Source organism: Hipposideros armiger, unplaced genomic scaffold, assembly GCF_001890085.2.
Source record: "Hipposideros armiger isolate ML-2016 unplaced genomic scaffold, ASM189008v1 scaffold_738, whole genome shotgun sequence".
NCBI classification, from domain to species: Eukaryota; Metazoa; Chordata; class Mammalia; order Chiroptera; family Hipposideridae; genus Hipposideros; species Hipposideros armiger.
This window is the reverse complement of record NW_017732088.1, coordinates 369,569-391,545: the sequence shown is the minus strand read 5'-3', so window position 1 is coordinate 391,545 and position 21,977 is coordinate 369,569. Positions and strand designations below refer to the sequence as shown.

The 21,977-nt window shown below is 43.9% G+C and overlaps 1 protein-coding gene across 1 annotated transcript; it reads right to left on the bottom strand.

Moving 5' to 3' along the window:
• Window positions 1–4,882: 4,882 nt before the first annotated feature.
• Window positions 4,883–20,115, bottom strand: FUNDC2 (FUN14 domain containing 2). Its single transcript, XM_019627639.1, has 5 exons — window positions 19,886–20,115; window positions 16,444–16,594; window positions 15,534–15,609; window positions 9,852–9,983; window positions 4,883–7,015 (listed from the first exon to the last, which is right to left on the bottom strand). Exons 1-5 carry the CDS (start codon window positions 20,016–20,018, stop codon window positions 6,938–6,940), a joined length of 570 nt encoding a protein of 189 aa, XP_019483184.1. The 5' UTR covers window positions 20,019–20,115; the 3' UTR covers window positions 4,883–6,937.
• Between the last annotated feature and the right edge of the window lie 1,862 nt (window positions 20,116–21,977).

Genomic DNA, 21,977 nt, shown 5'->3' with positions numbered 1-21,977 from the left:
CCAAGTCGGTGCCCACCGAGAATTAGAGAATTGTTTGGTGTGCTGGAAAAATGTATTTCTTAAAGACTGAAGGAATTCTATAGCATTTGAGTTCAGACTACTAGTGCCATTCATAACACTACAGTTCAATGAGATTGTTGGCTGAAAAGACCCCTCCAGTGTCACAATCGTGACACCTTTCTTAGATGTCATGGTACATTCTAAGGTTTCTCTAACTCAACCCCTTACATGTGTATTTCCAATAATTTAGAGCAAAGTGTCTTCCCAAATGCAGGTAAGAGCATTTCTTTCTGCTTTTGTACCCCCAGCACAGTGCGTAGCCAGAAGGCATGTAATACTTGTTCAGTGAGTAGTAGGAAAGGCATAGAAATGATTCTTGTAATGTTTAACAACCCCTAATCTGTCATAAGAGAACTGAAAAAAAATACTTTATAAAGGCAGGCAGCAACAGGATTAGAATTCTTAGGTGCTTTATCTACTCTTTATATCCCAATAATGAAAGCCTATTACAACTGACCCTGATGTTAATACATGGCTGCCAAATGGAGCCCGTTGAGAGCTATCAGTGACTTCGTCTAGTGGATGGGGGGTGACAGTATCAACAGGCCACTTGATTTCCTCAAACAGGTGTTACAACCACCATAACTCCACTCTGCCCCCCCAAAAAAAAAATAAAAGGATGACTTTCTAAGCAAGAGCATAAACAAACTCTAATAGGTTCCTGTCTTAGTCCATTTAGCTGCTATAACAAAATACCACAGATGGGGTGCCTTATAAACCAGACATTTCTTTCTCACAGCTCTGGAGACTGGAAAGTCTAAGATCAAGGTGCTGGCAGATTCAGTCCAGTGAGGGCCCACTTCCTGGTTCATGGCCTGCACCTCCTCGCTGTGTCCTCACAGGGCACCGGGGGCAGGGGAGCTTTATGGGGTTTATTTTATAAACGCACTAACCCCATTCATGAGGGCGCCACCACCCCATATTCTGATATCACCACCTTCGGGGGTAGGATTTCAACATATGAATTGGGTGGGGGGACACAATCAGTCCCTAATAGGAAGGGCCCTTCCTTGCTTTTTCCAGCTCGAAAACGCCTAAGCTGCTGGGAATGGACTGAGACAGTCCCTGATGCTCAAACACCATTATTGAGACCAAGTGTTCTTTAAAGCAGCATTCCCAAAAGTGTTTCCAAGAATTGCTGTAACGGAAAAGACTTCTGTGTTCAGGTAAGTCTGGGGAATGCTAGGTTAGGCACACATCCATGGGCTTCTTTCCTGTAAGAGTTAAGCCTTTTCATCTGCTAACATGAATTGATCCTTTGGAAAGGACTCTTGTATGCACGAGTTGCCAAAGTGTACCCAGCGAACCCGTTTTGCAGACAGTGTCTCAGGGTGACGGTTCTCCAGAGAGACTTGGAGAAATGCTGCCTTAGAGATGTTTGGTCCAAATACCAGGTTAACCGTGCTACGGTCTCATGAACTCATTTAAATGAACTCATTGTTAATAGTAAAACAATTTAATATTTTTAAATGATGTTTACATCATATACAAATCTAAATTACATTTAAAACTCTCAACTCATAGCGGTGCTAGGACTTACATTACGAATCATTTCCAGGATCAAAGAGATTGTTCTCCTCTGCTTTATTACAAAATTACTTCCGTTAACTACTGAAGTTTCAGACTGTTTTAAATGATTTTTTCCTCTAAAATATGCTACTTTATTTAGGGCTTTTAAAGCTTCAAATCGATTATTCCTTCCTATCTTTAAACTCAGTCCTGCCTCACTTCCACACATCTACTGGCAGGCATTAACTTAAACCTTCTTTTTAGCTAATATTATGATATACAGAAAAATAAAATAGCCACCAGAGAAGCTTAACCTTTACTGAGTGTTTTTTATGTGCTGGGGACCACAATTAACTGCATCTCAGTCTTCAGGGAAGAACTGGGAAGGTGAGAACTATGGTTTCATCCAGCTTTTCAGAGACTATTTATTAGTGATGGTAAGTTTAATCACGTGGTTAACCAGTGACTGACAGACCTCTCCGCTGGAAGGGAGTTTTCCCTCTGTAACATGTGGGGTGATGTGTTGGTGCCTTATGAATATCCCACAACCTTTCACCCAATGGCTTTAGCATCCACTGATGACAAATGCCCCTGCTCTGCCACTCTACTCCACTGTGACTCTGTTGCCTGCACCCACTCTGCAGGATTCCAATAACATTTAATAAACTGTAATATTACACTGTGTTCAGCATCTGAAGTTGTATGGCACTTAGCTTATGTAAAAAGCTTTAAAGGGCCTATTAAGTAGTCACTTTTAACAGAAGTGTAATTTTATTAGCACCAGCTTCCAACTCTGGATTTCAGTGGTTCTCAGCCAGGAACCTATTAGCTGCACATTAGAAACATCTGAGGTATGTTCATAGGTCAGGCTGTCCCAGTGGAACCCAGGCCGGTGAAATCGTCTCTAGGATGAGCCAGGTTTGCAAAATTCGGCAGGTGATTCCTATGTGCAAAGGTGAGAACCACTGCTCTCTAATCCCGTGGCAATCCTTGCCATTTCCAATTCAGAATGCCGTGGGTGAGTCAAGAAGCTTACAGTGTTGTAAAAAAGCGCAACACTGTCAGTTTTCTTTAGAAAAATAGTGCCCTTAAATTTTGCGATTCCTTACATAGCAAACGTCACGGATGTAAACCACACCGTATGATTTCTGGGAAATCAGGTCCAGAATAGGATATATTTTCTGCTCAATTCTCCAAGAGCTCACACTGAGATTGTATAAGTGATTAAGACTTCATGACAAGAAACGAAGCTAATAAGTCGGTGGAGGGAGCAGAGAGGGCAGCAGCCTAATCTTGCCTACAGGGTCTAAAACTGGCCTTATGTGAGTTTCCCTCAGAGGAGAAACAGATCAGCATGACACATTAATGATAGTCAGGAATTTCAAATCCATCCCTATGCCATGGTTTCAACCAGAGATTTACTGTACTTTCCCCGACTATACAAAAGTACACGTTTCAAATAAGAGCCCCTCCGTTAGTCATGTCCATCTTTCTGACAAACGTCCAACAAAAGGATGATGAACATTCTTACAAGAGTTAACTACACAGTAACTGCGTTTCAAAACCACAAGCGCCTGGCCCACAAGTCTGTCAGCTCCAGTTACGTAAGAGTCATTCCTTCAGGAAAAATGAATGAGAGAGGGAAGGAGGGAGAAAGGGGGGATAAAAGTCGGTGGGGAAGGGAGACAGGGAGCATGAATATGAATAAAGCAATCCCTTCTTCTATCTCTGTTATGTGCCAATGTGAACAAATCGCCATTTGGGAATACTGTTAACCAATTTGACTGCTCAGTAAAACATCTGCAACAACAACGAAGAAATGTCCTCCAACTTAATTCACCTCCTGTCTTCTGCCAGCCTCCATGAGGTGGTAACTGCCCAGCTCCAGTAGGGAGTGCTTTCTCCCCAGTGGTAAGCCAGGTGGAGCCAAGGCTGCCCCCCAACCCCCACCCCACTCGCAGCTGGCCTGTGGCTGAAGGTCCTAGGCTGAGTGGAGAGGATGAAGCCAACAAGCCGCCCAGAGGGGCAGCAGGAGCAGTCTTGTTGGTATGTTATCACAATGACAATGACACACGACAATGGGGCTGCTCAGCCAGGGGTCCCCGAATTCAAACAATGTCAGCAATGAGGCGTCTCCTTAGAGAGACTGAAAAGATCAGAGCATTTGTTCCACCAGAACGGGCAGCAGCTGTAAAGCAAAAACGCCCCTGGGTCCCTCTCCCTTTCTCCTCTAACACCAGGTCCCAAGTCTCCATCCTACCCAGTTCCATCGCAGAAGGGACACTAGGTCAAAGGGTGGTCCAGAGTGGCGCGGACGCAGCGGTGAGAGGAGCCAGAGGGGAGAAAAAGCGTCGCAGGCCAGCAGGTGTGAGTGCTTTGTGTGCTCAGGGCCAGAGATTCTCCCAAATGAGGACAAGCTACAGGTAAAGAAGCCCCAAGTGCGGTGATACTACGTCCCCGCCAGCAGGGGACGCCGGAACTCCCAACATGAGAGCAGAACCGTAGGGAACGCGGAACCCGTCAGTCAAGGAAAACCTGCTCTCTTCAGCCCTCCACCACTGAAAAGGATGCCTGGAACATCACTGGGCTCTGGATACTGGTGAAAAACACATGCCTCGCTAGTCAAAGGGAAATAGTTCACCCTTGGATGCCCTGGCAGCCGTTCTTTTGAGGGAAATCTTAATCTCCCACTTCAGCACCTAAAGCAAAAAAACTGCTGGCAATAGGGTCTCAATGTAGAAGCTCCCCTAAGTGGCCGAGTCCACTGCACCCATGTTCCTGCTAAGCTGAAACCGAGATGGGTGCCAGTGCTCAGCTGTCCAGCCTCGGCACCAGCTCTGCACAGCCACAGAGGTGGCCCTACTCAGTGTGCAGAACTCAAGGCCATTCTCACAGCAGCAGGATGCCACCCTGCAATACTGACCTCAGCCACGCCCCTCAGGGTCCCAGCAGCAGTCAGCTGGGCAGAAACTTCAGGACGGACCTGTAGGTCTTAGTTCATCTACTACCTACCATTAGGACCCACTCAAAGCAACTTCAACCAATTGGCTAGTCTTTGCTGTCATCACCAATAGTCAGAAAAAATAGAGATGGGCAAAAGACAACCCGCCACCTTACTGGAGATATTCAGTGGCCACTCCCCACCACTTGCAACCCAAAGATGCACAGAGCATTTCTGGTCAGTTTTATAGCCAACATTCCATTGGTCTGGGTGAGTCACATGGGTACAGTCATCAAATGGCTGCAGCCTTGGATGCCATACCTGGCATACCCCAGGTGCCCAGGCATCAGAAGCAGAATGTGGAGAACTAGGGAACAAATAACTCAGTGTCTTTAATAAATACACTGGAAGCCAAAAGAAAAAGGAGAACATACAAGATTAGGAGAGACTTGAAACACATATCTATATGCAATGTGGACCTGTTATGGACTTTGATTCAAACAAACCAAATGTAACACTTGAGACAGGGCATTTTGTACACTGACTAGATATTTGATGATGTTAAAGAATTAATTTTTTTGGTATAATATTGTATTTATGATTATTTAAAGAGTTATTACCTTTTAGAGATATATACTGAAATATGAATTGATATATTTGGTATTTCAAAATAATTGATAAAACAAGGTATATACTTTGATGATCATTGTAGGTGGGTGATGGATACATAGGGGTCATTGTACTATTTTCTCTACTTTTGTATGTTTGAAAGTTCCCATAATAAAAAGTGAAAAAAATTTAAGTTCTTGTACAAAACTATGCAGCAAAGAGGCTCATAGCATTATGATTGGGGACGATTCATACACATTGCAAGCAAAATAACTTGTTGCCTTAAAAAAAATACTACCATAATGTAATTAAGGAGAAAAATGCAAATGATGAATTCTACAAAATTACACACATCTGGTAGCTACAATTTCCACATTCAATACATCATTTCCAAGATAAATTAAAAGGCAAATATTTTAAAAGGAAGGCCTTAAAAACATACATTTTGCAAGGAATCACTTGCAAGTTTAAGAAATAGCTCCAAGTTTTCTGCATTCTCAGAACTCATACTCTCCAATTCTTTGGATCAGTCTCTTTTCCAGACACCTTTGTATGAGGTCATTATTCATACATTCAACAAATACTGAGTACCTGCTAAGTGTAGGCCCCACGGGTACCATGTTGAACACCAAGCCGTGCCCTTCAGAAGTGGCTTTTCTAAATGGGGTTGCAGACATGGTATCAGGCCGTTCCAGCAAAATGTGCTAAGATTCTAAGCGTGTGCGTATCTATAAACTTTTATTTTAAAGAATAATTCTAAGAGTTAGGGTCATCATGAGACAGTGGATTACATTTGATGATGGAACTAATTTATTTCACAGGTGCTACTGCCACCATTCTGAATTCTGAATACCTGGAATGCTACCTCTTTAAAACTCTGGTTCAAATGTTACATATTTTATACTAACTGGATAAAGAAATAGAATTGGCACAGAGGAGCTATGACTACCCCTAATGTTTTGACAAGTACAGAATACTTCACATTCCAAAGTTTAAAACCTTTTGTATGAAATAAAAATCCAAGAGCTTCGTCCTTGTCCCACCTGAAGTCATTTAGTTTACCATTAATAAACCCTTTGGGAACAGCCATGAGGTGCATTATCCTGTATGGTGCAAAACGCCTGTGGATAATATCTTAATGCTCCTCCATAATTCATTAAGTCTGACCATCCAACGAACGATCTATTGGTTGATTTTCCTAAAGACCTTTTCACCAAACACAATACTTTCAGCTCAGCATGTATACCTTCAGCACAAGCTCATTCTTTATTCATGTTTTTTAATTATAGTGCTCATGCTGCCATTTTTGTCAGGATAATTATAGAAGCTATAAATACCTCTTTCTGTAATATAAAACCAACTAAAAAAGAAAGTAGACACCAAGATACCAATATCTTTCATGCTTAAAGGCAAATGTATTCAGTTCCTTTCCATGCAGCATCTAATCAAGTATCTATCTATGTGCTCGTTACTTCTTTTCCAAATCAAGTTTGGGACCTTTGAGATTGCATTCATCCTCCATGGTGCGCCATCTTGCACGATGTTCTGGTAAGTATCTGATGTAGGGGGAAAGGAACATTCTTGCTGACCTACAATTACTCAATAGGGAGTGTTCTGGCAGGAGAGTTAATGTCTATTGTCTCTTCTATCGTGGTCAAGGTCACAGTAGGGCAGTATCAACTTGTACCAAGAGATGCCTAGATACGCCACAGCAGGGAGGAAGGCACAGGAGAAAAGGAGCGGGAGTAGGCTCGATGTCCTATGATGGAGTGAAGAGGCTGCTAGCTGGAAAAACCAGGAATAATGGAAGTATCCTCCTTAGGATGCCATGCCGAGCAGAAAGCCTCCGAAAAATCCACCAGTCACTAGAACATTCTTCTTCACAAATGACACTACCTAGGAACAGAAGATATCACAATGGTTATTCTGCTAAGGGGATGCTATTATTAGAAATCATCTCTATTACCTATGCAATCTTGACAATGTCAATCCCCTCACCTGTTGAGTAGTTTGCACTTTACCCACAGGGCACTGGAAGCCAGAAACAGACCTTCATTTGAAAATGACCACTGTCTGCTGTGGGGAGGCTAAGACTACAGGGAGCTCGACGGGAAGCAGGACACAGATCAGGAGGTGACACGATGGATCTTTGGATCCAGGTGGTGGTAGGGGTGCTAGTGCACAGTGACCAAATTCAAGAGATGTTTTTGAGACAGGACTTTGTGAACGGGCCATATGGGGGATGAGGAGGAGACGTCAAGGGCAACTCAATGGATTCCGTCTTTAGTAACAGAGCTAAGAAACCCGTCCCCAAGTTCACACAGGGACAGGGAAGAGGAGAGTTCATGGGGCAGTGCTGGAGAAAGAGTAAAACTGCACGCAGTAAACTGGTTACAGAGGCAAGTCCCCATTTTCCACTTCACTCCTTCCGTTTCCTTCAATATCTCCTCCTCTCCAGCGACGGCTGCTCTGAAGCCTCTCCTCCAGAATTTCTCCATGCGTTCATTCTATCCACCGTGTGTCTGTCCATCTAGCCATTTCCCAAAGTCCCACCTCCTGCAAATGCCCCCGCCCATCTGAGGCTGCGAGAATACACTTGGCACCCTCTCGCGCCCACGTCTGTGCTCTATGATCTCCATTCAGAGAGAACTTTGGTAAGTGGGTCAGACTCCCTCTTTCTCCCAATACAACCACCACCTTAGCGAGTGTGCAGAGGGATGACACATCCAGGATCCCGGCCCAATCATTTCTTGAATTGAAGTCTAATGACTTCACCACCCAACTACTTAAAGTCACTCACATCCTGACCTTCCCCACTTAATCTATCCTCCTGGGACCCTCTAGCCTCCTCACTCCTACTAGGCCTATATCTTCCTGTGTCACTTTCACTTCCCCGACTCGACTGGACCCATTTCTCTATTAGAGGCATTGTCTCTTGCCATCTGCCATCAGAGGGAATGAAAAAAATCATAGGACTTCCTGACACCATTGCTTTCATTCATTATCTTCACTTTCTTATTTCCTACTCATTCTTCAAGTTGCTCTATTTGGGCTTTGAACTCCACCACCCCATTAAAACTGTCATCACTTAAATCATTGATGACTTCCTTGTCACTAGATACTGAGCTTATCATCTCCATTCCCTGCTTCCCAAATAAAACCATGGGCTGTGAGGAGGGAACCAGCCACTATCCACAAGGCATGTGACAGTCCCAGGCCATAAAGAACAATACAAAAATGTATGGAATAAAGGAATAAACAAATTCCAAACCCTTTGGTTAGTTTATAATAAGTTCCCTTTGGGAGTCAACACTTGGTTCTAATCAAACATTAACCTTATACTTTTTGTTATATAGACTTCCTGTATCATTGAAGACGTTTCCAGCAATCATGTATTGCTTTTAAAAATGTATGAATAATAAAATTTAGGCAAAATGAAAAAGTGTAACTTTCATAACCTTAAGCTTGAAAAGGAGGGATGGAAGGAGGGAAGGAAGGGGGAGGGACTATCTGTGCTCCTGGGCCCCTAGATGCCACTTTCCACTCTGGGCAAAGGACCAGCTTTGGCCAGCCTCTCGCCACCGTCCAGTATTTTTCCAGTCTGCTAAGTCATGTACGCCTCATCTGCTTCCCAACTGCCCCAAATTTGCTGATATTAGTTGTCTCCTGGGATGCCTCTGCTGTTCTCTTAGTTCTTGTGGATTTACCCTTTTTCATTTTGTTACTGTCACTTAGAAATATTTCAGAAGGAAGCCGAGATAAATGCATGTGTCTAATCTGCCACACTTCATCTCAGTCCACCTACCGCCCAGCCCCTATTCTATTTGATTATGTGACTTTCTCCTGTCACTGCTACTGAGTGTGAGTCCCTCAAGGACAAAACCTATATCAGTGTATCTCTAAGTCCCTCCTCTGCTCTCAGTCTGGCCCTTTGCTCCGTGAATCCAGACTCCATTGCTCTGGGCTATGCACGGTGCCAGGCAGCTGCTATAGTACCTTCTTAATACCTTGATCCTGGTTTATTTCTCTCCAGTCCAGTGCACTCATTTCTTTGGGACATTTGACATACTTCTAAAGGTAATAAAGCAGTCACAAAATACATCCTTTTAAAAAGGAAAAAAGTTTCCTGCTCCTCCACTGCCAGCCAGTATCATCTAACCTGATTTCATGTATTAGCTCCAGGATTGGCAAACTGTAGCACCCGGGCCAAATCCAGCCGCTGCCTGTTCTTAAAGTTCCATTACAACACAGCTGCGCCCACGTATCTGCATATCATCGCTGGTTATTTTCATGCTACGCAGTGGAGTTCAGTAGTTGTGACAGATACCACGTGGTTTGCAAAGCTAAATATATATCCCACTTGGCCCTTTACAAAAAAGGCTGCTAACTCCTGGGCTACACATTCTATTAGTTTTGTGTAGAACAAGTGAAGTATGGGCATTTCGGAGATGTGTGTGCACGGAGACAAATGGTCAGAGTGGCTATCCAATCTACATCCTTATCACTGCCCACAGCCCTACGAGAACTAGTTCATGGGATAACTGACCCACATACGAGTACGTGCATGGACCACTCTTGCACTGTCACTCACTGATGAAACTCCCCGAACACTTCAATGACCCAGCTTTAAAAAATGCCTCTGATGTGAAACTATTCCACCCCAGGCTGACACACTGGTGTGTGCAGCCCCATTTGTGTATACACGAAACTGCCCACGCCCTTCGCAGCTTACCTCCTCAGCTTTGCTTCTCATCTCCGTGGAGATCTGGTTGCTCTTACGGATCTTCAGCTGTTCTTTGGCTTTTTTCATGTCTTTCTCTACGCGTTGCCAGTCAACTTTGATGTAGCCAGTGTGGTTTGCAAGCTATCGTTTCAACAATGGCAGCAAGAAAGAAGAAACACAGGTTTGTTATTTCTTTTTGTCAGGGTAAATCCCTGAAGTACATGAGCAACAATCCCTCTGACTTCCCATTTTGGGGGACATCGGCCATCCAGCTCTTTCCATGACAATGACATTCGCTCAGCATCTACTCAGCACCCACCCTACATGCAAGGCCCAATGTCTGGCGCCAGAAATCAATAGAATGCGCGTCCATGGCTGCTGGCAGTTCCTTTACTTTAGCTATACTCTTACCCTCTCTAAAAGGTTTTAAGTTAGCTTAAAAATCAAATGGTAAAATCGGAATAAGAAGTCAAGATGTAAGGTGAAGAAATGAACTTTACAGCCAACATAAGTCTGAGTTTCTTGACGAAGTGAACAGAACAAGGCCGTCAGATAGTGATTACTGTTGCTCAAAAAATCTTCTAGCACATGGCCTGACAGAGACGTCTCACAAGTGACTTCATATAAGGGGTACTGGGAGAAACACGCCCGAATGTGCCATCCAGAATACGCCTACTTCCCTTGGAAAAGACAGTAAACATTAAAACTTGGTGAAAACAATCTCATTGAGAATGTGAACTGGATAAAAATGATTCAAGTATGCACTTTTCTGATGCATTAGTGTCATCCAAGGAACGCAGAGACAGATGACAGCCCATCAATCAATCTTCCATCAATAGCACTACTCTCCATCAAATTTTTCATGTCCTGTCTATCTGAATATCTCAAAGTACCTGAAACTGAAACTCTTCTCCCTGCTACAGTATCCTGCACTGTTGCTCTTCCTCTAGTTTCTATTTTAGTGAATGGCACCTCCAACTAGTAAGTTTCCCAGACAAGACTGGAGTAACTATTTGCAATGTATATATAATAAACAAAACATTAATAATCATAAAAAATGGGAACTTCTAGAGATAAGTAAGAAAAAAAACACTTGAAAATGAGCAAAGGCAACTGACAGAAGAAAGTGGTCAATAAAAGGAAAAGTTCAACTTCACAAGTAATCCAGGAAATTCCAATTCAAATTAGACTTATAGCAGCAACATAGTTCAGTGGCAAAAAGTGTACGCTAAAGGAAGGTTCCAGTTCCTTGACTCCACCCTGTTTCTCCCACAGGACAGAATAAATGGAACAGCGACTTCAGGCTATGACAAGGTAAGGGCAGCTGACTGGGGAAACCCAGACCTGTGTGTGTCCTGTTTGTCCTCCAATATCACCTGGCCTAAACTCAAGGCAGGACTCAAAAGCATTTGACAAAATTCAACACACATTCATAAAAAGTCTAAGAAAATCAACTGGAGGAGGAATACTTACTCCTCAACTTGATAAAGAGCATCTTCAAAAAAACCTACAGTTAATGCTGTACTTAGTGAAAGACGATTTTCACCTAATGTTACAAACAAGGTAAAGATGTCTACACTCTCCACTGCTATTCAACATCATACCAGACATGGAGCTGTACTTAGTGTAATAAGGCAAGAAAAGGCCAGAAGAGACTTCCAGATCAGAAAGGAAGAAGCAAAACTGTCGCCATTTATACACATTTGTCTACATAATTTCAAGGAATCCAACATGTTAAAACAAACAAAAATTTCTACATCTAGAAAGTGAATTTAGGAAGGCAGCAGAATACAAGATCAACACACAAAAAACTATTGTATGTCTATATGCTAGCAAATTAAAGAACTAAAAATGGAAATAAAATTTATGATTTATTTATTTATTGATTGATTGATTTTTAAGCTGAGCCATCCTGCCACCTGTTGGCAGCTCAGCGGCTGCTCAGCTCAGGCCGGGAATCGAACCGCTGTTGCTCAGAGCTCAAACTCTTGAGCAGGCTCTTAATCAACTGAGCCACTCAGCCGGCCCTAAAATTTATTATTTAAAATAGATGCAAAATAATTAACTACTAAGTATAAATGTAAGCAACAATCATACAGGGTCTGTATGCTGAAAACTACAAAATGCTGAAGAATTCAAAGATGACCCAAATAAGTGTAGGGACAGGCCGTTTATATGGCATGAACATCTGACATAGAAATGACCTCCACTGTTCCCCAAATTGAGCTACAGAGTTATCAGGACCCCCATCCCAGCAGGATGTTTTATAGATGTATAACCAAGCTAGGTCTAAAATGTGTATGGAAAGGAAAGAAACTAGAAAAGTCAAATGATTTTTTAAAAAGAACAGAGTTGGAGGACTCACACTACCCGATTTTAAGAGTGACTGTAAGGAGCATTTTCTCAATCCGTTGAGACTTTGCTTCCTGGCAATTGTCATCAGTTTGGCTCAAATAAACTCTTATAAGCTTTCTCTTTAAAAAAAAAAAAGATTGACTATAACGCTACAGCAATCAAGACAGTGTGGTATTGGAGAAAGGACGGACACACAGATTAATGGGCCAGAATAAAATGTATAGAAAAAGACAAACCAATTTAAAAATGGGCAAAAGACCTAAATAGGCACGCTACTGAAAAGGATGAAAAGATGTTCCACATCATTAGCTGTGTCATTCTCTATCCATCTGTTGGGAGACACCCTCAGGGCTGAGGGCGAGTTCTCAAGGAAAGCCACAAGAGCAACTAAAGCTATGAGGAACCTAGGAACAGAATACAGAACAGGTGTACGAGATCTATATGGAAAAATAATAGAAGTCTAGGAAAGACATTAAAATAAATGGAGTGGAAACCCATGTTCACAGATACATGACTCCATATCATAAAAGATATTAATTCTTCCCAAATTTCTCTACATGGTTCCCAGGCAATTCCAATCAAAATTTCACCAGGATTTCTGAAAGTAACCGACAAGCCTGTTCTAAAATGCAGATGGACAAGCAATAGTACCAAGCACCCCTGAGGAGCATGTGGGAGAACCTGTCTTACCAACTACCAAGGCTGAGCAAAGGGGGACAGTCAGCCAGTGCGACAGAACAGAGGAATTCTTATCAGATCCACACACATGCGGGTGATAGAGGCAGCGCTTCAAATACTGGGGAAAGGAAGCCTGGTTCACGAAATGCTACTGGGACAGTTATCAGTGTGAGAGAAAGGAAACTAGATCCCTAACCGCTGATCGCCCACCATCATGCCTACTCTGGCGACAGCTGATATGTGGGCACCGCACAGATGCCAGTGTCCCACATCCCCTAGCGAGGAGGCATCGCTGCCCTCCTGGGGTACCCCCAGAGTCCCATGTTCAGTCTTAGCTGGAGACACTTCCAATACCACTTAGTTCTGGCAGTCAGGGCCCCCCCCGAACAGAGGGTATGCCCACATTAGGACATTTGAAAGTGGGCATAAGATGTCTGCAAAGTTGGGGCAGGGTGTAGGGGGAACCTCGGGGACAGAGCAGGGCTGGAGGTCATGCAGCAACAGAGCTGTCACTGCACTTCTGCCTGAGGGGTGACAGGAAGAAAGATTACTGTAACCCAGAGACAGAAAGGCATGAGGAAGGGGCAGCCTTGCAGGGGGCCTCACCTGTCCAGTAACAGAGCTGGCCCCTGACAAGCCCACAGGGAGGGAGCCAGGAACCTACATATTGAATTGAGGTTTGGGGGAGGCTGCTGGTAAGTTCCCAGTATCCAGCAGAAGGCTGCAGGGTGATGCTGTGACACTAGGGCAGACAAGGAGATGCAACTGTCACCATGAATACTTGTGCTTGGAGCCCTGAGGTCACAGTGGTGTGACTACCCTAAACTCCCCCATGCAGAAGGACCAAGTGGAGGAGTTCTGAGACACTGGGGAGAGAGGAAGGAAGGGGTAAAGGGAGGGAGAGAGGGAGGGACGGAGCGGGAAGCCAGGGAGACCCAGTCAGCCCTCTACTCATCCAGCTCCAGCCACCTCCTGCTTGTAACCACATGAGACTCCAGGCCACAGGAGTCCATCTTAACCCAGCAAAATTCCTGACCCACAGAAACTGTGGGTGAGAATAAAGTGAGGAGAGTTTTAAGCGTTAGGTGTTGGGGGCCTCATTGTGCAATACTGTATCCAATCTGCACTGGCCCCGGCCAGCAGTCACCAGCCTCCGTCTTCTGCACTTTTCCCCTGACCAATACAGGAAACTCACTCCGTGCTTCCAAGGTAGAACTTACCTGGCTAAAAAGAGGGAGGCCAACTGTGTGGGGAGACAAGGGGCCGCGAACTCAGACACCCTGGCACAATTCAACAAAGTATGGCTTCTACCGAGCCGCGGCTCTCAAACTTAGTTGCACTTGGAATCATGTCAGGGGTTAAAAAACACATAATGCCTTGGTTTTCAAGCATAATTCATTCCAGAAACAAACTACTCATACTGCAAGACATCTAATACAATGTGTTAGAAATGTTTGCTCGTCTTGTGGAACACTCGCAAACCACGTTACTCACAATCCAAAGTTTTACTGTATTCTGATATGCAAGCATGCCTCCCACCTATGAAACGTGACAGGGGTAGGCAGAGGCCCTGAGCAGCAGTGGTTTTTAAAACTCCCAGGTGATTCCATGTGGAGTCAAGTCTACACATCAGTGCCACAGAGCAGCCCTAGAGAACCAGCACTCACTGGGCCTGAAATAAAGTCCAGGCCAAAGAGACAGCACAGGACATCTGTCATTTAGCCTCATTTCTCATCGACTGCCCTGGGGTCAATGGGCCCTTTGTAAGAGCTCGCTATATTGTTGTATAAGAAAAAATCATATCAGAGGGCACTTGCATCACACTTTGTACTTTTGAAATCACATTTGCTAAATATTTCAACTGGTCTTAAAAACCCTGTGAAGGCTCTATGATAAGGAATATGTACTTATGTCCCCATGTTATACATGATAAAATAAAATGCAACTGGTAATTGATGCAGTTTGACTCAAATGCTCACTCGCATTTCAAGTAGTACATGGAAACCAGTGCAGAGGCTATTCTAGTATAACACAGTCAGGGTTATGTTACAGCCCCTCACAGCATATCCCTAACGGGCCGGCAAGCGGAGTTTTGTCGCCTTGCAGCTGCCAACTTGAATGCTCCTGAGCACGGATCCTTTGAAGTCATAAGGAAGTGTCTTGGAATGCTGAGATCAGAGGGAATGATCTCAGTAAAACTTCCTTATCTGGTAGGAATGCTGAGACCATCCCAAGGATCATACACATGTGTGAAAGTTTCGGTGAGGCAGCTGCAGGTCTTATCGAATCAATTAACTGGGTATAGATATTCAAATTGACCTCTTAGTGACAGTTGCTCACTCTCTCAATCTGCATGGTCTTATCGAATCAATCAACTGGGTATTGATATTCAAATTGACCTCTTAGTGACAGTTGCTCACTCTCTCAGTCTGCATGGTCTTATCGAATCAATCAACTGGGTATTGATATTCAAATTGACCTCTTTGTGACAGTTGGCTCACTCTCTCTGTCTGCAGAGACTAGACCCCTGGCCCGCAGAAACTCTACTTTTGACTCGTGATTTCTTAACCCTTTGCAGCCCCTCCTCGAGCCCCCCAGCCCTTGTCACGTGGGATGTGATCGAGTTTCCCAAAATCTAGGAATATTTCACATACAGACCTGAAGGAGAAAAAATCCGCCGCCCACAGCTGTTGCAGCCAACTTTCCAACCTTCTGGAATATGAAACCCGTGCACCTACAAAATCCAAACCAACATCAGATAAGTGACAGGCTGTCGGTACACAGAAACAGTTGTGAGATATGTATATTATTCAGCCCAGACAAAATGAGGAAATCCTACCATTTGCAACAACAGGGTTGGAGCCAGAAGGCTATTATGCTAAGGGAGATAAGTCAGAGAAAGACAAATACTGCATGATCTCATTCACATGTGGAATCTAATTAAAACAAATCTCCTAGAAAAAGGGATCAGGGGAGGGGGAATCGGAGGAAGGTAGCCAAAAGGTTCAAACTTGCAGTTATAAGACAAATAAGTCCTGGGGATGTCACATACAGCATGGTGACTGCAGCTAACACTGCTGGATGATATACAAAACAGCTGTTAAGATTGCAAATCCTAAGTGTTCACATCACAAGGAGAATTTTTTTTCCTTTCTATTGTATCTATATGAGATGATGGATGTTAACCAAACCTACTGTAGTGGTCATTTCACAATATATGTAAGTCAAACCATCATGCTGTACCCCTAAATTTATACAGTGATATACATCAATTATTTCTCAGTATAACGGGGAAAAATGAGGATAATAACAGTACCAATTTCAGAGCTGCTGTCAGAAGGAAATGAGGTATCTATAGAAATACTTCAAATAGTATGTGGCAAGCAGTAAATACTATGTATGAGCATTAAGTAGCATTTTAACGTGATGTTTAGATAAATGCTACACATCATGTGATCTATTTCACAGAAGTCAATGTGTTTCTACAGGTTAAAGGAGATGATTCCTAGAACCACAGTACTAAATCATGCAAAAAAAAAAAGACCCTGACCATCTTCACAGCACTTACCATCCTGTGACGCCTCCAATTAACAACTGGGTGGCCACGCTATACTTCTCCACTGACGGTCCAGATTCCTGCCCAAACAGTTTGCGCCACCATGGCTGCTTTTTAGCAAATTCTGCAAGGTCCAGTGGCTCAAAACTTCCCTCGAAGCTTCCTACAAGAATTAAGATACTGCATAAGAAAAGAGTTACTTTTACGAACAATCACTATTATTCCTAATGAGATCAAGAGATTTTTAATTAAACAGCTGTAATAAGAACCTCCAAATATTATTCAAATGTTAGAATTAACTCTGAAATGCTGACTAGCAATTTTTGAAAAATCAGACTAAAGTCAACAAATGTTTCTTAGAGACAAAAAAAGCACACAATTGAGACTCAGTAGTCTTTCCCCTCAAATTTGAAAACAACCAAAAGGACCTAGGAAAAACTGTAATACCTAAGAATGCATCCTAAATGAAATGGATTTTCTCCATTTGCCTCTCTTTTACAGAAGTAACTCAATACTATTCGATGGCCCACAAATTCACCAATTCTGTCCTATGTGGATTTCCAGTGAAAATAAGACGTAATGTTTCATCAAGCTCTTACTATATACCATGTGCTAAGCAATAAACATGTATATCTAACTAAAGCCATGCAACAAGTAGGTACAATACAAGATACTATTCATTAACCCCATTTTATAACTAAGAAATGGAGGCTCACAAGTTAAGTGATTTACCCAGAAGGGAAAAAGAGTTAATAAAATGTCTAATCCCTTTCTCTGTGGGAAGATAACGTAGGGATAAATTTAATGAAAGATGTGTAAGACCTCTATACTGTATATGACAAAATACAGCCGAGAGGAATTGAAGGATTACCTGATTCATGGAGATATATATACTATGTTTTGCGACACTCAATATTTTTATGATGTTCATTCTCTCCATATTGATCTATAGACTCAATGTAATCCCAATCAAAAAGCAGGTTTTTTTCTACAAATTGACAAGCTGCTTCTACAATTTATATGGAGATGCAAAAGGCCTATAATATATTGTTCCAGTTACTATGGCTACACAACAAATTACCCCCCCAAAACTTTATAGAGCAAAACAATCATTTATTATGCTGTCAGACTCTGTGGGTCAGGGATTTAGACACAATAAGCATTACAGCACATCTGTTTCATGATGCCCAAGGCTTTAACTAGAAGACATACAATTATAGGCAGGGGTCTGGAAGCACCTACTACATACAGTCCCACACACATGCTGCCCCTCTATGTGGGTTAGTTTGGGCTTCCTTAAAGCCTGGTGGCTAGGTTCAAGGTGCTGCCTATCCCAAGGGAGACAGTGAGAGAGCAAGGGAGCTCGAGGGCTAGGCAGAAGCTATGCTACCATTAAAGACCTAGCCTCAGAAGCCATGCAGTATTACTTCCACCACATTCCATTGGAGTCATCACAAACTCCCACTCAGGTGCAAGAGTACGTCACTCCGTGTAAGGAGCGTCGAAGTCACACTGAAAAAAGAGCATGTGCATTGGAAGATAGCGCTGCAATCATTTAGAAAAATATTGGGTTGTCGGAAACGTCATGACGTATTTTTTTCTGTTTTCCGTTGCAAAAACGTGTCATGACTTTTGCAACAACCCGATACAATATGCCACAAGTGGCGAAAGCAATGTTGGATAAAAAAGAATAAAGTTCAAGGAATATCAAGGCTTCTTATGAAGATACAGTATAATACAGCTACCTCATTTCCAGACTTACAAAGCCACCATATTCTACACAGTGTAGAACTATCCTAAGGATACACAGATATAGTCATTTGATTTTGAAAACATGGCACCAAGGTAATCAATGGGGAAAGAAAGTCTTTTAGACAAATTGTGTTAGAACTATTAGGTGTCTATAAAAACAAAAACCTCAATCCCTACCTTATATCATCACAAAATATAACTCAATAATTAATTCAAGATAGATTATCGAGCCAAATTTAGCAGAACCAAAATAGGGATGTTTGAGGAACTGGGCCTTCTCTGGCTTCACAAGTAGTTAAACGAAATATTTTTTCCAAAATAAATAAACATTACTGCTATGTTGAAGAAGAAACTCTCTCCCTGGGTTAAATAATATCACTGAAAACAAGAATGAGTTTTGAGTTTTGCTTTAATGTAATTTTACCAAGCCCGTTAGTTCAAAAGGGGGATCCAGTAAAAAGGGGGATCAAATTAGAGATCATCAGCTCACACAACTTCATTCAGTCATTCAACAAACATTGTTAAGCACTATATAGGCAAAAGTACTCACTACCCTTCCTTATGAGTCCAGGAAATCAATGATCACAGTATTATGTGACCATCACTCTGATAAAGATTGGAATTCATGACTTAAACCTCAAAATTTCTTGCAACAGTGTCCTCGGTGCAAATATTTGATCAGCCTACACATTTTAAGGGAATGAAGGCAGTCTGCACTGCAGGAAAAGAATTCTATTGTGCATTCCAACACCTCCGTCACCTACATTCAGTTGTGTGCTGGTAAATGTTTCACCAGTTTTGGGGGAGAGCTGATTTGTAGCATATGCCAATTTCAATGGTGTGTTCACTCATGGTGAGAGTGACATCACTGAATTGTGACATCATTAAACAGAGTTGGGAAAAGATGCACAGTAGCACTCCATACTATGTTATTTCCCCCACATAGACACATCAAACGCAAATAACCTCAAGAACCTAGATAATAGTAAAACATGGCAAATCATAAAGAAAGTGATGAGTTTTGAGTTTTTTCAATGCCTTTGTTTTTAACATAAAGTGTGCAATTTTAAGTTTCTATAACTGAATTTTCGATGATAGCTCTGTTTAGCAATTGGATATTGTAAGCAAGTACTGAATTGAATATAACCATGAAGCATTCGAAGTAGGTTAAAAGGCACGACTAACAGACGTGCCCCACTGCGTATTACATTACCGGAGAGCTTCCCTTGACTAAAGAGTCTTTTATAAGACTCTTTCAAAGTACCATCACTAGTCTTTGAAAACCATCAGTAATGCAAGGGGAGGCGCCTTGCACACAGACGGACACTTGCCAGATGTTTGAGAAGATCATCCAAAGGGATAAAGAAGGCGGCTTAGTCTCAAAAGTTCCAGAACGCTTCCGAGAACAGGGACGGAATGTCTCCGGGATTAGGCAGTTGGGGATGGGGGTGGCGCCGGAAGGTTGAGTGAGCCCAACAGGAGACAACACCATGGGGCAGTTCGGCCCCAGCCTGGCGCCTGACCTTGGCCGGACCCTGGGAGCGGCTGGGCCAGGGGCGAGCCCCTGGGGCACTCCCCGCTGCCGCGCCACTTGGGCTCCATGGGGACCTCTGCCGGGACTGGCTGGCGCGGAGCCCTTCCCCTTCCGCAGCCCAGGAAGGCGGCTCCCCGCGACGCCTGCGGCGCGCGCGCCCGTCCTTACCTTGACTGGACGCGGCCATTTCGCAGAGGTTGTCTCGAGATGACGTCCGCAGGAGATCGCTACGGTAGGGCACGGTGTGGCGCACTGTCGTAGGCGCAAGCTGGCTTCCGGCACGTGGGTTAGATGTTTCCATTCCCACGGCGTGGAAGTGGGCGGGCTGGGCGCAAGGCGGCCACTCCCCAACCCCGCAGGCGGCTGCGTCACAAGGCACAGTGGACCGAGTCACCAGCTCCGCAGCCCCTCTCTGCAGACATGCCCAGGCGCGCATGCGCAGAAAGCCTCGCCCGGCGGAGCATCTCCGCGGTACACGGGAGGGCTTGGTGCTCACGTAGTAGGGCGTTTCTGGGCCGTGATCGTGACCCGGCCCTTCCCTAGTAAAAACTATTTTACCCATTACTTTACTAAAAATAAAGAAAGCCAGCTTGTCGTGTTTGTTCATGTAAACATTGAGCAAATAGTTATCAGTGCCTGGTACATTCACAACGCTGCTCTAGTGGAGGAAGACAGACATTTAAAAAAAACATTTAGACAATCACAGTAACTAAGAGAAGCGATCGGGAAAAAAAAGCTTCCTTGCCTGCGATGCCTCCAGAGCCCTTGTACCATATGCCAGGGCAATCTCCCCAGCCCACCCCTAAGCTACTCCTCTCGCTGTCACCCCATCCCAGTTAATGGCAACTTCACCGCTTCAAAAACCTTGGTGTCACTCCGAACTCCTCTCAAAGCCCACAAATCCAATTCATCAGCAAACCCCATAAACTCTACCTTCATGCCATTTCTCACTCCTCCAGTGCTACGGTTTGAGCGCAGGTCACAATCGTTTCTCAACCCCAGTGAGGTCGACCTGCTCCTAATTTTGTCCCCCTAAAGTATATTCTCTCCACCACAGCCAGAAAGATCAGCCTAAAAGGTAATTGCTATCGCGGCCCTCCTCTACTCAGAATCCTAATATGCCTCCCTATTTCCATCAGCGTAGAAGCCAAAGTCCCTTTGCTGAAATGTAACCTTCTCAGTGAGAATTTCCATACCCATCCTCATTTAAAATTGCAACCTGGTACACCCCTCATTCCCTTTCCCTTCTTACAGTTATCTCTTGAGATCCAGGTCCCTCATGTTACCCTGCTGAAGGTCCGGTTGCTCCTGCAGGAAAGTCAAAACTCAAAAGACGAGGTTGGTGGAAAGAAAAGCCGGTTTATTCAGAATGCTTGCATTCTGGGAGGATTGCGGACTCAGGTCCAAAGGCCACCCCATCCCCCATTTCCCACCCTCCCCCCAGCATGGCCAAAAGGTTTTATAGGTAGGTAAGGAGAGGCAGAAGAAAGGAAAGGGGAAGTTCCTGGAAAAAGTTGCTTCCAAGAGGCTGGTTTGTTTCAGGGATAGGAGTGAATCTAATGTGATGGAAAAACTTCTTTCAAGTCCAGGAGGTTTCCTTGAGGAACTAGGGCCATTGAACCTGGTATACATAGGGTCTGGAGTAAACAGAACCATTGAAATTGGTATGCATAGGGCTGGCCAAGTGGCACGTTGGTTAGAAGTTGGCTTGGGACACCAGCTCTGAGCAGCAGGACCACCGGTTCGGATCCCACATGAGGGCCAGTGACGCTCCGCCCTCTACAGCTAAGATGGTGAACAACAGCTCCACCTGGAGCTGGGCTGCCGTGAGTCGCCGGCGACGGTGTGGGCTGCAGTGGGGCTGGCCAGCAACTGGAGTGAGCTTTCGTGAGCGGCCATCCAATGGTCGGCAAGCGACTGTCTCACCCGGGAAGAGCGCAATGATAATACCAACATGGGCAAGTAAAGCGACGTCCTCCACAACTAGACTGAAGAACAAAAGGACTGCAACTTGTCTGTTCCCCTTCCCCGATTCCCCAATATAATCTTTAAAAAAAAAAAAGAAAGAAAGAAATTGGTATGTATAGTAACTATGGTAAACAGAGTCATTAAGGTTTAGCCAGAGGGAAGGGAAGCAAAGAAATACTTTCAAAAAGTCCCAAGCTGGGCCGGCCGAGTGGCGCGATGGTTAAGAACTGGCTTGGGACGCCAGAGGGCCCCGGTTCGGATCCCACATATGAGGGCCAGTGACGCTGCCCTC